Source organism: Bombina bombina, chromosome 6 (assembly GCF_027579735.1).
Source record: "Bombina bombina isolate aBomBom1 chromosome 6, aBomBom1.pri, whole genome shotgun sequence".
NCBI lineage: Eukaryota > Metazoa > Chordata > Amphibia > Anura > Bombinatoridae > Bombina > Bombina bombina.
This window is the reverse complement of record NC_069504.1, coordinates 726,806,834-726,820,647: the sequence shown is the minus strand read 5'-3', so window position 1 is coordinate 726,820,647 and position 13,814 is coordinate 726,806,834. Positions and strand designations below refer to the sequence as shown.

Genomic DNA, 13,814 nt, shown 5'->3' with positions numbered 1-13,814 from the left:
TTGAAGCAAAACCTCGAACTTCTTGTCCATAGGATCTTTGAAAGCACAACTATCATCTATGGGAATAGTAGTTCTCTTGGCTAAGGTGGAGACATTACCTTCCACCTTAGTAACTGTTTGCCAAGCCTCCTTGAAAGAGTCAGCTATGGGAAACATTTTGTTAAAAATAGGGGAGGGAGAAAAAGGAATGCCTGCTCTCTTCCACTCCTTAGTAAGATCTCCGAAGCTAGCTTTTTAACCGGAAATACGTCTGAGTAAGAAGGACCTTCGAAAAATTTCAAGTTTACTAGACTTCGCAGGGGCAACCACAACGAGTCAGTCGTCTCAAGTAACCAAAACCTCCCTGAGCAACAGGTGGAGGTGTTCTAGTTTAAACCTAAAAGTTACAACCTCTGAGTCCGTCAGAGGCAATGAACTTTCTGAGTCTAAAATTTCGCCTTCAGATGGAACCTCATTACCCTTCTCTTCATGTCCTTGGGAGGGTACATCCGAGATTGCCACCATTGCATCAGAAACCTCACTTACTGCATGTCTGGCTTTCCTCTTTCGTTTGCCCTGCAGCATAGGGAAGGCAGACAGTGTATCAGAAATTGTGGAAGACATGAGAGTAGCTATGTCTTTGAAGGCAACTCCAGCGGGCGCTAGAGAAGAAGTACTGGGCACTGCTTGAGCGGGCGCTACATTTTGGGATTCATGGGGAGAAAGCTGCGGCATACCCTGAATCTCATCATTAGACTCTTGAGAAGCATCCGCTCTTGAAGAGTTTGGCTCAGGAAAAATCTTTTCCCTATAACTTAAAGCCCTCTCAATACATGAGGGACAGAAAGGGATTGGTGGTTCCACATTTGCATTCAAACACATGGAGCAAGTAACACTTTGCAAGGCTCCTATGTCCATACTGAATCACAAAAGTATAAATATGCAAGAAAAACTTTAACTTTGACAAAAAAAGTTATAATGTAAAAACAGTTACTGTCTCTTTAAATTTTAAAGTGAAACTTTTTTACTGTGTGTGAGAATAAAAAGTGTTCAATAAAAAATACACCCTTACACCTCCAGCAGCTTTGCTGAGGTTCCTACCTGACTGCAAGAACCGGAGCCTCTCTCTCCTTCTGGTCAGCTATCCAGACTCGATATGGGAAATAGACCAACAATCCTCCTAACCTAGAAACGCCTGCTCTATGTCAGAAAACATGCGTTTCTAGGCAGAGGGACTATCCGGTGTGTATCCGGTCTCAACTGTCTCCAGATAGAGGCGCAGATGTACAAAGCGCACAATACTGAAGATCGCCCATCGTGGGCGTGGCCAAGCGGAATAACAGTCTCCCTAGCGTTATATGTAGTTAAACCACCATGCAAGTGCTTAACTCCCAGCCCCAGTGCCTGTACACGCTGTCTGGTCCTCTCAGACCCTGAGAGCCTATTTGTCCCAAAGAGCTACATTTGTCCTGCAACCATAAGCCCTTTATTTATTTATTTATGAATGAAGTGTATTAAAAAGTGCTCCTTTTCCTCTAAGTGTCCCAGGGAAAAAAATCAAGCACTTACCTCATATGGCTGCCTGACTGCAAAGGCAGTTCACCAGGTTTGAGGGGTCCTATCCCCCACATGGACCTGTGAAGAAACAGAAATTCCTGACTATAAATCTCTCAGATTTTCAGGGTTGGGGCAGCAATAATAGTGAGAATTATGTCCCACAAGTTTCCATTGCTCTAAAGCCACCAATGCTCTACTGAAGACTGATATGGACTACGGCTACACCCCAAAACAAAGCAGCACAATCTTGCACTACTTTAAAAATTATAAACTCTTGATTGAAGAATCTAATCTAACACCTCACTTTACCTCTTCCTATCACTAACATAGGCAAAGAGAATGACTGGGGTGGGAGGGAAGGGATGAGCTATTTAGCAGCTCTGCTGTGGTGCTCTTTGCTTCCTCCTGCTGACCAGGAGGTGAATTTCCCATCAGTAATTAAGATGATCCGTGGACTCATCGTGTCTAAAAAAATAGGTTTTTTTTTTTAAAACTGCTGCTATATAGTACTCCAGTCATATACATGCTCCGAAGGTTATCTACTTGCTAAAAATAGAGGTAAATTGGAAAGTTTTTATTTTTTTATATTGTACACTCTATCTGAATCATAATTTTAAAATTCTAAATTCAGTACTAACAAATATATATATATATATATATATATATATATATATATATATATATATATATATATATATATATATATATATATATATATATTTGCCTTTTCCCCTTATTTGTATGGTGGCAGTTAAGTCAATGGAATAAAGTCATTATAGTCAAACTAAAGAATAATTACCTTTTTTCTCTTATTACAGGAAAGCCAATGTGGTTTTAGAGGCTCGGCAAGTGGCCATGAAAATATTTGAAGATTACACTGTGTCGTGGTATTGGATAATAATGTAAGAGGAAATATGGTGCAAGAGAGGGTGAACACCCTACCTTATTCTTAAGACTTTACCCAATTATTAATATATTTTTCAAATTCCTTCCATGCAGAGGTTTGGTAATTGCTATGGTGATTAGTCTCATATTCGTGGTCCTTCTGAGATTCTTGGCCGGTATTATGATCTGGGTCATAATAATTTTGCTTATTGCAGTAATGGGTTATGGTAAGTAGTGTCGCCCTGTCTGTGTGTGCCTGATTTTGTTAGTATTTTAGCATTTAGTTTATTTTCCATTGTTTTGACCTCTTCACTTCGTTTTATTTTTAATCCGTTTGTGCGAACATGCATACATTACCTGCCTGTATTTCTGTTTTTTATATATGTATGATATAACAAATATTTATATTTATGTGTATAATATATATACTTATAAAATACTATTTGGAAACAAGTAATGAAGTTGACATCTGTTTCTCTTTTTTTTTTTTTTTTTTTTTTTTTCAAAACCTTCAAAAAAATTTCATGGAATCAACAGTCATATTATTTTTGGTTGTCTGTTTTGAAATAAGAAATATCAAAATCCCAAATATTGCACACGTGTATGTATACATGCATATACAGTGTTACCCTGTTTAAAGTGACGTCATTTACTGGGCATCAGGTACTGCAAATGTTGAGGGAAAAAATGGATAAATGGTTGTTTTCCATCTTAATGGGAGAAGAGTCCTCAGCTTCATTCATTACTTGTGGGAATTAAGAAGCTGGCTACCAGGAGGAGCCAAAGACACCCCAGCCAAAGGCTTTAAATACCTCCCCCACTCCCCTCATCCCCCAGTCATTGTTTGCCTTTCGTCACAGGAGGTTGGCAGAGAAGTGTCAGAAGATTGGAGTAGTCTTTTTTGGAGGGTAGTACTTTTTGAAATGGGACTGTAGTTTTAAGTAGTCCTGTCAGCCTCTAAGTGAGAGCATGGGTGAAAGTTAGAGTCCGGAGATGCAGGGGGAGTTCTTCTGCAAAACCATCCCGACTCATGATTAACAGCTCCTTGAGCAATCAGCGTTGACGAGTTTCGCTGCCTGCTTTATTCTCTGAAGTCCATGTCAGGAGCGATGCTACTAACCTATCACACTTGAAGGGACGTGTTCCTGTTCCACGGCATAGATTCTGGTAAGATCGTTTAATTTTATACACATATGATAACGCAAGAAGACAGGGTCACAGTGTGACTCCTTTTATCTGTATAGAATCATGGGTTAATATCCCTGAAAAGGGGATTATTAAACAGGGGGGGGATTTATGCATAATATTTTGTGTTTGATGCTATGTCATGTGTGAGATGAGGCTCTAGCAATGTGTGCACAGTCAGGCGTTTGCGGTCTTCTTTTGGCGCGTTTTTACATAGTGCAGGGGCGGTCCAGCATGGCACTCCATGTGACCGGGTGTGGCCTTTTCACTTCCCCTTTCCTGATAGGCAATTGCGGAAGACGTAACGATTTCTCTGGGGTCCGGGTCATAGGAGGTGGTGAGTGCCCCGGCCATTGGTGTATAAATGTGCCATTTAAGCTATCTAGTCTGTATTAAAGGCGTAAGCTATGGAGAGCTTACTCCCTCTTTAATTAAACCTAATACCTGTGTTTATTGTGAGGAGTTACAGGCTGATCCGCCTGCTTAACTGTGTGTTCCACATGCTTTGATAAGATTGCTATATCTATAAAGAATAAAATTTTTAGTAGTACTGAGCCGTCCAGCAAGGTGCGTTCCCAACATTCATCTCCGATTACACATGTAGCTCCTCAAGGCCCTACTGATCCTCCTGCAGACGGGGCCCCGTGACCGCCAGATTTTGCTGCTCAGTTGCAAGAAGCAGTTTCTGCGGTCTTCAATGCCCTACCACACTCTGCGAAGCGCAAGTGAAGGGAAATATAGCCTTCCATCCCAGGGGTCATCTACTCCGTTGGATGTCTCTCAGCCTGAGAGATTATCCGATGATGAGGCCTCCGACTCGTTGGAGGGTGCCCTCTCTGGGTCAGCATCTTCGAAACCTCCGACTACGGAGGAGCCAGATTTTTTTAATTTAAAATGGAGCATTTGTCCTTTTTATTTTTTTTTATTTTTATTATCAATAGGCAAACAAGTATGAGTACCAACATACAGCATAATGACTTTCCACTTATGTGGTCGTATAAAAAGAAATAAACAATAAAAGATTTAACATTGTGCTTAAATTTTCACCCTGGAATTAGGGTCCCCAATGATCAAATTGCCCTTTGAACAGTTTTTTCACAACAACTTTTTAAACAGTCGAAAACCAAAGCACCCTGCGGCTACTTATGGGCCTCAGGGTGGAAGCTATAATAATGGTAAAATAATCAGAAACCTTTAACATACATTATTACCTGTAGCTGTAATTTACCATTCAAACCATGAAGACAGTCAATAAATTACATAAAGACATCATCAGATTCATAATGGGTGATTCACAACCTCCACTTTCCCCTAGTGAGTCAAAGCGTCTTTCCAGATGTTCGTCACCCCTTAAACTCGCCTCCAGCATATAAATGGTGTTTTTAAAAGGGTAAAGTATTTGCCTCTGGGTTGGGAGATCTAGAGATTTTAAATAGTCTCCATTTTCCAATAAAACGAGTTACTCGCATATTAACATCGAATAAAGTATCATATTATTCACCCAACAAAGATTTTAACATCATTTGCTTAAGAAACATAATGGATGGTGCTGCTCTATGAAGCCATTTGTGAAAAATACATTTCCTGGCTAAAAGTATAGCATTAATGAGGAGTTTTTTATCCTGTCGTGGAGCTGTCAGCCGGTCTAGAAATAATATCTGTGTAGGTGTAAGTGTAATAGGGATGGTTGTGATTCTGGAGAGCCAGAAAGAAACTTGATTCCAGTACCTACAAATCTTTGGGCAATACCAGATATAGTGCATTAAGTCAGGGACTGGGTAGGAGCATTTACCACATACATTAGAGAAGTCCCTCCACTTACTCAGTCTACTCGGGGTAAGGTAGTCTTGATAAATAACACGTATCTGCGACTCTCTAAGGTCAGCTGCGAGAGTCGCAGACCAAGCTAGGCCAAGACTCTCATATATAGTTTTAACAGAAGACACACTAGACAATCTTTTATTCCAGCTGTTAAGAAGGCTGAGTTGCATTGTAGGGATTTTGACTTGTATTAGCTCGTTATAAATTGGGGAGATGGCAAAGTTATGTGCTTGAGATTGTGTAATAGTGCGAGCCAGAGGCGAGCTAGCCCAGAACGTCTCACAATTTTGTAAAATCTGATTTATATAGTGTTGGACTTGAAAATAGGCAAATCTACTGGTGTATGGGGTCAGAAACTCCCTACATATGGCATCAAAAGGTAGAACTAATTTAGTAACAGGATCTAATAGCTTATCTGTTATCTACACCCAGAGTTTCCCACGTATGAAAAACTGGGTACATTGCACCCGGGGGGAACCTAGGGCTTCCTGTGATGGGCAAGTACCTAGTATGACTGGGATCCCACACCAGAACCCTGATCATGGCCCTCCAGCCTAGGAGCACATCTCGAAACATAGGGTGGCATTTGAGATTTGTTGGTAGTTCCGATAAAGTGGCGTGTGGTAAGAAAGAGGGAGACACCTGAGACAAGGAGGCCTCTTCTAAATGAGTACTGGAAAAATGCTGTGTATTTAGTTTCCAATCTAGAGCAAGCTTTGCCAGAGAGGCCCAATTATAATAGAGAAGGTTCGGCAAACTTAGTCCCCCTTTCGTGTAGGGAAGATACAATTTATGCACGCCTATACGAGGCTTACCACCCTTCCAAAGGAAGGTGCGAAATATGCCATTTAAGAAAGCTACGTCTTTCCGTCGGAGCAGGAGGGGAAGCATTTGCATAGGGTATAAGAGCTTGGGCAAAACCATCATTTTGATGATATGAACCCTTCCCATTAGAGAAAGCGGCAAATTCTGCCAAGCGGTTAAATCCACTTTGATCTGTTGAATAAGGGGGGATAGGTTGTGGGGATGCCATTGTTGTGGGTTAGCAGAGATCTGAATGCCCAGGTAGGTTAAGTGAGTGGTTACAGTGCGAAAAGGGTATAACCGTGCTGTATCTTCAGTTTTGCGATGCAGCGATAGAATCTCAGATTTTGAGATATTTATCTTGTATCCCGAGATTTTTCCAAATAATTGGATCGATTCTAGAATAACTGGAACATAAGTCTGAGGGTCTGATACAAAAAGCAGCATATCATCTGTGTAAAGGGCAATTTGAAGTGTATGAGAATTCAGTGATATGCCAGGAAAAACGCTTCTTAGGTAGATCGCCAGTGGCTCTAGTGCCAAGTTGAAAAGGAGTGGAGAGAGCGGGAACCCCTGGCGAGTTCCCCTATGAAGGGAAACCGGGGGGAGTAAAGATTAACCAATAGGTACGCCACAGGTTTGGAGTAAATGTTTCTGAGAAAGGTAGTGAAGCAACCCGATATACCGAAGTTTTCCATAGAATGGAAAAGATGAGCCCATTCCACCCTATCAAAGGCCTTCTCTGCGTCCAAGGACAGCAGGAAGGCCTCCGGGAGAGTTTCGAGCGTTCCGTTTTGCTTAGCTAGCCAGTGATGAGTCACCGCATAGAGAACTCTCCGGATGTTTACAACCGATGATCGGTTGGCAGTGAAGCCCGTTTAATCTAGGTGGAGGATATTAGGAAGTACTAGTTTTAATCGGTTAGCTAAGAGTTTGGTGAGCAGTTTGTAATCAACGTTTAGTAGGGATATGGGTCTATACGACTCTGGGAGAGTGGGGTCCTTACTTATTTTGTGTATAACCGTAATGTTTGCGGCAGAGAAGTTAGTAGAGGGAACACTTTGATCAGTGAAGTAGTGGTCAAATAGGGTGGTTTGTACTGGGGAAATTTGATCAGACAAGAGTCTATAAAATTCATTTGGGAGCCCATCTGGGCCGGGTGTTTTCCCATGGGAAAGCGATTTAATTGTTTGTGTAACCTCCTCCCGAGAGTTCGGAGCATTTAAAATGTCAATTTGGTCAGCTGTCAGTTTGGGAAGGGTAATCTTGTCCCAAAACTTTCTCTGCACACTTTCCTGGGGTGGTTGAGATTGATATAATTTGGTATAAAAGTTTGCAAACTCCGACACTATGACGGATGTATTGTTTGTTAGGTGACCTTGACTCACAATAGCTGGAACCCCTCTGTTTGCTTAATTTTGACCAGTGAGGCTAAAAACCTCCCATATCTATTGCCTTGTCTCAGGAAATACCCCTGATTTCTATTATCTCGACGTATCGTATTTTGTAATGGAAAGGTGTGTCTCTCTCTCTCTCTCTCTCTCTTTCCTCGCCGCAAAGTAAGGAGGCCCTGTTGTGTGGGGTCGGGTATTGACAATATCAGCTGTATTTTGTCTGTCAGCTGTATATTGTAGTGTTCCTCCCTACTGTTGTGGAGACGTTTTTGTTTGGTCAGGTATGCAATTATATCACCCCTAAGAACTGCCTTAGCCGTTTCCGAGAAGACAGCCGGAGTACTCAAATGAAGTCCATTATTGACTACAAAGTCATCCCATTGTCTCGTCAGATACATGTTGAAGTCAGATTTCATGAGGTGATTTGGGAATCGAAATACACGTTTGTTAGTGGGCTGGGGAGATTGTGAAAGAGTTAGGGAAATGGGGGCGTGGTCCGAAATGGTGATGTTGGCAATCTTAGTGTCGATGACCAAAAATTCCAGGGAACCGGAGGTAAGAAAAAGGTCAATTCGGGGAAAATGAGTTGTGCGCCCGAGAGGCACAGGTATAGTCTCTGCCTGTGGGGTTGTGTCTCCTCCATACATCTTGCACTCCTAGTGAGCTACAGAGAGCCTTGAACACTTTAACAGGAAACGTTGTCATGTCTCTTTTTTAATTTTACTAGGGGCAGGACCAGTCGGGTCTCTGAATCTATCTAAAACTGGATTTGACGTTAAATTTAAGTCCCCTGCTATAATGAGTTTAGTGTCTAGAAATCGAGCCAAACAAGCAGTCAAGGCTCGCCAAAATACGGGAGCTCTCTGGTTACACCCGTAGACATTACAGAGAGTGTACCAGTCACCTTGCCACTTAAACTTAACAATGAGAAACCTTCCTTCTGGGTCTATTATCTTATCTCCTAGCTGGTAGTCAAGGCCTTTACGTATGAGGAGAGCTACTCCTCTACTAGAGCTGTTGTAGGGGGCACTAAGGACCATTGAGATCCATTTAACTTTTAATTTGTCATGTTCTGGGGCATTTAAGTGAGTTTCCTGTAGAAGGATGATATGGGCCTGGGATTTCTTTAACTGTGTCAGTATAGTCTTCCTCTTAATAGGGGAGTTGATCCCTCCCACATTCCAAGACAGAATCTTTAGCGCCATCTAAGGACAATAAGAGTTAGATATAGGTAGTCTGCTAGCCCATGTATCTAACCCATAGACGGGGCCGGGAGGAGGGACAATCTCAAAACGTGGCGTGGGGTCTCGTAATCCAGTAAAACTAAAGTAATCTGTTACCCTGAGTATAATTATAAAGGGAAGCGAAAGAGGATGCTTGTAGTGATGTCTTTCACTGACGGAATTACAGCATAAAATAAACAACAACAAATACAGTAACCAAAACAGAAAAAACAGTGAACAGTGCAAAATAATTTTTACACAAAACCATACAATACCAGACTAGCACAGGATCTTCCTGGATCTCCATAAAAAGTCCCTTGTCTGAGAATCTGCATCTCAGGCGAGCAGTAGGTAGGCAAGTTCATCTGGCAGAGTCAGCCAGGGGAGTCCCTCCGATTCGGAGAGGAGTGGGGAGAAGGGTCTTTTTCCTGGTCTAGAAAGTCTTGGGCATCTCTAGGCGAGTCAAAAAGCTTGAATCCCTGCGAGGTGCAGATTTTTAGACGAGCTGGAAACGGCATGGCTTGACGTTTATCTTTATGGAGGGAACTACACAACGTGGCAAAGTCCTTCCGTTTCTTCGCAACTTCGGAGGAATAGTCTTGGAAGAGGTAAAGTCTCTTGTCATCATAAAGCAGCATCTCCAGTTTTCTATAGGCTTTGAGAAGTTGAATTTTGGATTGGAAGTTGAGATATTTTATCATAACTCCCCGCGGGGGGGGGGGGCTACTTTTTCCGTTGTTGGTGATCTATCACCTCCAATTCGGTGTACTCTTTCTACCTTCAGTGGTAGATACTCCGCAGGTATACCCAGCAAGCTAGGAAGTGAGTGTTCAGCAAAATAGAGTAATTCAGAAGGGCGGACTGATTCAGGCAGACCCACCAGACGAACATTATTCCTGCCGGAACAAAGTCATCGACTTTTTGGTGTAAGTACTTGTTTTGTTTTATCAGTTCTTTGAACTGGTTGGTGGAGGAGTGATGGCTGTCCTCTAGGTCAGATATTCGCTGCTCTGCACCTGCCAGCCTGGAGTTGAATTGCTTAACCTCAGTTGTTGGAGTGTCCATGCCTTTTTGCAAATTATCAAGTTTGGACAGGAGAAAGGAGTTGAGTTGCTGTTCCCCTGTCTGCGGCCCGCTGTCTACTAGGGGAGTTGTGGATTTTGTGGGGGAGGCATTTTGGTGTGGGTCTGGGGGCTGTTTTGTTTGTCATGCTGGGTCTTATTTCTGCTGGACATTTTAGGAGTAGTCAGGTATTTGTCCATACAGTCCCACAAAATACTCTAAGCACAACACTGGAGCCACTACACTGATGTGTGTGTGCAGTATTCTTTTAAGGCTTTACTTTCAGCGTTATAGTTCCCTTTTTTATTGCTTATGTAATTTTTTTAAAAAAAATTTGTGACTTTATTATTCCTGTGGGTTTTATAATCCACTCTTATTGATGGCCTATATATTTTTATCACAGTTCCCAAGTTTTGCTTGTGTGCGTCAGGTTAGTTGCTGTGCAGTTGCAAGATATAATTAACTCGTTGCAAGATATCATTAACCCGTTCTATGGGTCAGCAGAGGCTTTGCTGCAAGTAGATCTTTTAGTGACCAGGATAGAAGCTTTGGGAGCGGGGTATGTTAAGTGCCTTTGCAGTCGCAACAAGTATTGGCCCAAGAAGTGCTAAGCTGCACCGGGAGAAAATTGAAGCCTCAGGTGTCGCAGCTCCTCTTGGAAATATGAGTCTAGAGCAAGTATGGATGGAGCTCTTACCCCACAGAAAAAGCCTACCATAGTCCGGGAGAGGTTTTCAAGAAGGCTGTAGACGCCACAAGGGTTGGCAGATGCCGGCCGGCACTTTCGCTGCTGCCGTTCCGGTGGTGAGATTGCGTTCGCTGGGCGCTCACAAACAGCAGTACCTTTACAATACGATACCTCCAGACCATTAGCAAGGCCAAGGAAAGGTTTGGGAGCTAGCGTGGCACTTAAATTTAGCTTTAGTGTATATTTGATTACGGAGCTCTCACCAAGCACCTCCACAATGTAGCTCCGCCCACCGGAAGTCACATTTGTGCATTTTACTGAAGGAAGTGCTTGCTACGTTGGAGGTCCCGGAACCGAAACTCCCGGAAAAAGGATCCCTAAACTAGATAGGGTTTACGAGGACAGGGTGGTGCCTCGGACCTTCCCAGTGCCCGTGAAAATGGCTACTATTAAGAGTTAGTGGGAGAAACTAGGCTCATCCTTTTCTCCTACCTCTTTTAAGAAGCTTTTCCCTGTTCCGGACTCTCAACTCAAGCTATGGGGGGCCATTCCAAAGGTGGAGGGAGCTATCTCCACGCTCGCTAAGCGTACAACTATTCCCCTCGAGGAGCCCATGGATAAAAAGTCCATGTTGAGAAAGATGTTTCAACTTACTGGGTGGGTTTTCCAACCTACAGCTGCAATCGCTGCGGTGGCGGGAACGGCTACCTACTGGTGTGACGCACTGTCCACTATGACCGAGGAGTAGACTCCCCTTGAGGAAATACAGGAAAAGATTAAGGCCTTAAGGGTAGCTAACTCTTTTATATGTGATGCAAATATGCAGGTCATTCGCCGGAATGCCAAGACATCAGGTTTTTCTGTTCTAGCCCGTAGGGCGCTGTGGCAAAAGTCGTGGTCGGCTGACATGACTTCCAAGTCGAGATTACTATCCCTCCTGTTTTAAAGGGAAAGTTATCTTTGTCCAGGCCTGGCCTCTATTATATATCCACAGTCACGGCAGTCAAGGGTGCTTTCCTTCCGGAGGATATGAAGAATAAGCCTAAGGGCTCTACTTTTTGTCCCTTTCGTTCGGACAAGTCTCAGTGCCAGCAGCCTGCCGCGAGGGCCGAACAGTCCAAGGTATCTTGGAAGCCAACTCAATTTTGTAACAAGTCCAAGCAGAGCAAGAAGCCTGTCGAGACAAAGTCGGCATGAAGGGGTGGCCCCCGATCAGTCTCTGGATCGTATAGGGGGCAGACTATCTCTGTTCGCAGAGGCTTGGATAAGAGACGTACAGGACCCTTGGGTTTTGGAGGTTATCACCCAGGGTCACAGGATAGGGTTCAAAACTCATCCGCCCAGGGGCAGATTCCTCCTATCAAACCTATCCTCAAGACCAGAGAAAAGATGCCTTTCTAGAGTGCGTAAGGGATCTCTCATCTCTCGGTGTAATCGTTCCAGTACCTCTAGCAGAAAGGGGTCTAGTACCTCAACAAGTTCCTGTCAGTCCCACCATTCAAAATGGAGACTATCAGGTCAATCATGCTCCTAGTTCAAGAGGGGCAATTTATGACGACAATAGAATAGAAGGATGCTTACCTTCACGTGCCAATGCACTAGGACCACGTCCGGTTCCTAAAATTCGCTTTTCTGGACCAACACTTCTAGTTTGTGGCGCTACCGTTCGGTCTGGTGACTGCCCCAAGAGTCTTTACGAAGGTTCTGGGAGTGCTGCTCCCGGTGGCTCCTTAACTGGACGATATTCCGGTCCATGCTCCGTCCTGCAGTCCTGGCAGAGGACCACTCAAGGGTTCTTCTTCTTCCTCTTCGCTTCCTCTTCGCTTTCTCTTCCTCTCCTCTTCCTCTTCTCTTCCTCTCCTCTTCTCTTCCTCTTCGCTTCCTCTCCTTTCTTCTCTTCCTCTCCTTTCTTCTCTTCCTCTCCTTTCTTCTCTTCCTCTCCTTTCTTCTCTTCCTCTCCTTTCTTCTCTTCCTCTCCTTTCTTCTCTTCCTCCCCTTTCTTCTCTTCCTCCCCTTTCTTCTCTTCCTCTCCTTCTCTTCCTCTCCTTTCTTCTCTTCCTCTCCTTTCTTCCCTTCCTCTCCTTTCTTCCCTTCCTCTCCTTTCTTCCCTTCCTCTCCTTTCTTCCCTTCCTCTCCTTTCTTCCCTTCCTCTCCTTTCTTCCCTTCCTCTCCTTTCTTCCCTTCCTCTCCTTTCTTCCCTTCCTCTCCTTTCTTCCCTTCCTCTCCTTTCTTCCCTTCCTCTCCTTTCTTCCCTTCCTCTCCTTTCTTCCCTTCCTCTCCTTTCTTCCCTTCCTCTCCTTTCTTCCCTTCCTCTCCTTTCTTCCCTTCCTCTCCTTTCTTCCCTTCCTCTCCTTTCTTCCCTTCCTCTCCTTTCTTCCCTTCCTCTCCTTTCTTCCCTTCCTCTCCTTTCTTCCCTTCCTCTCCTTTCTTCCCTTCCTCTCCTTTCTTCCCTTCCTCTCCTTTCTTCCCTTCCTCTCCTTTCTTCCCTTCCTCTCCTTTCTTCCCTTCCTCTCCTTTCTTCCCTTCCTCTCCTTTCTTCCCTTCCTCTCCTTTCTTCCCTTCCTCTCCTTTCTTCCCTTCCTCTCCTTTCTTCCCTTCCTCTTCCCCCCCCTGCCAAGATTCCATCCAGATGTCTTGCCCTTCAGTCCTCCTCAAGGCCATCTGTGGCCAGGTGTATGGAGGTATTCAGCATAGATGTCATTCCATTCGCCAGGTTCCATCTCAGACCTCTTCAGTTATGCATGTTGTGACAATGGGACGGCAATCATTCAGATCTATCCCAACAGATATTCCTGGATAACCGAGTGAGGGAATCCCTCTCTTGGTGGATCCATCCGGGACAGCTGTCCCAGGGTACGTCCTCCTTGAGGCCATCCTGGGAGTTTGTGGCCACGGACGCAAGTCTATCAGGATGGGGAGCTGTTTGGTGTGCCAGAAGGGCACAGGGCAGGTGGACTCGAGAGGAGTTGACTCTACCGATCAATATTCTGGAACTTCGAGCGATATTAAACGCTCTGAGGGCTTGGCCCCCCTGGGGTCGTCCCGATTTATCAGATTCCAGTCGGACAATATTACCTCGTGGCCTACATAAACCATCAGGGGTGGACAAGAAGCTCCCTTGCCATGAGGGAAGTCTCTCAGATTCTGGAATGGGCAGAGACCCCCAACTGTTCGCTCTCAGCAATCCACATTCCTGGGGTCGACAACTGGGAAGCG

The 13,814-nt window shown here is 44.1% G+C and overlaps 1 protein-coding gene across 1 annotated transcript in view; it reads left to right on the top strand.

Moving 5' to 3' along the window:
* The window catches only part of SLC44A2 (solute carrier family 44 member 2), a gene marked incomplete in the record, with an annotated part of 587,432 nt that overhangs the window by 312,581 nt on the left and 261,037 nt on the right, over positions 1–13,814 (top strand). The window contains 2 exon segments of the mRNA XM_053717929.1: positions 2,355–2,438; positions 2,536–2,648. Coding sequence (XP_053573904.1) covers positions 2,355–2,438; positions 2,536–2,648 — 197 coding nt within the window.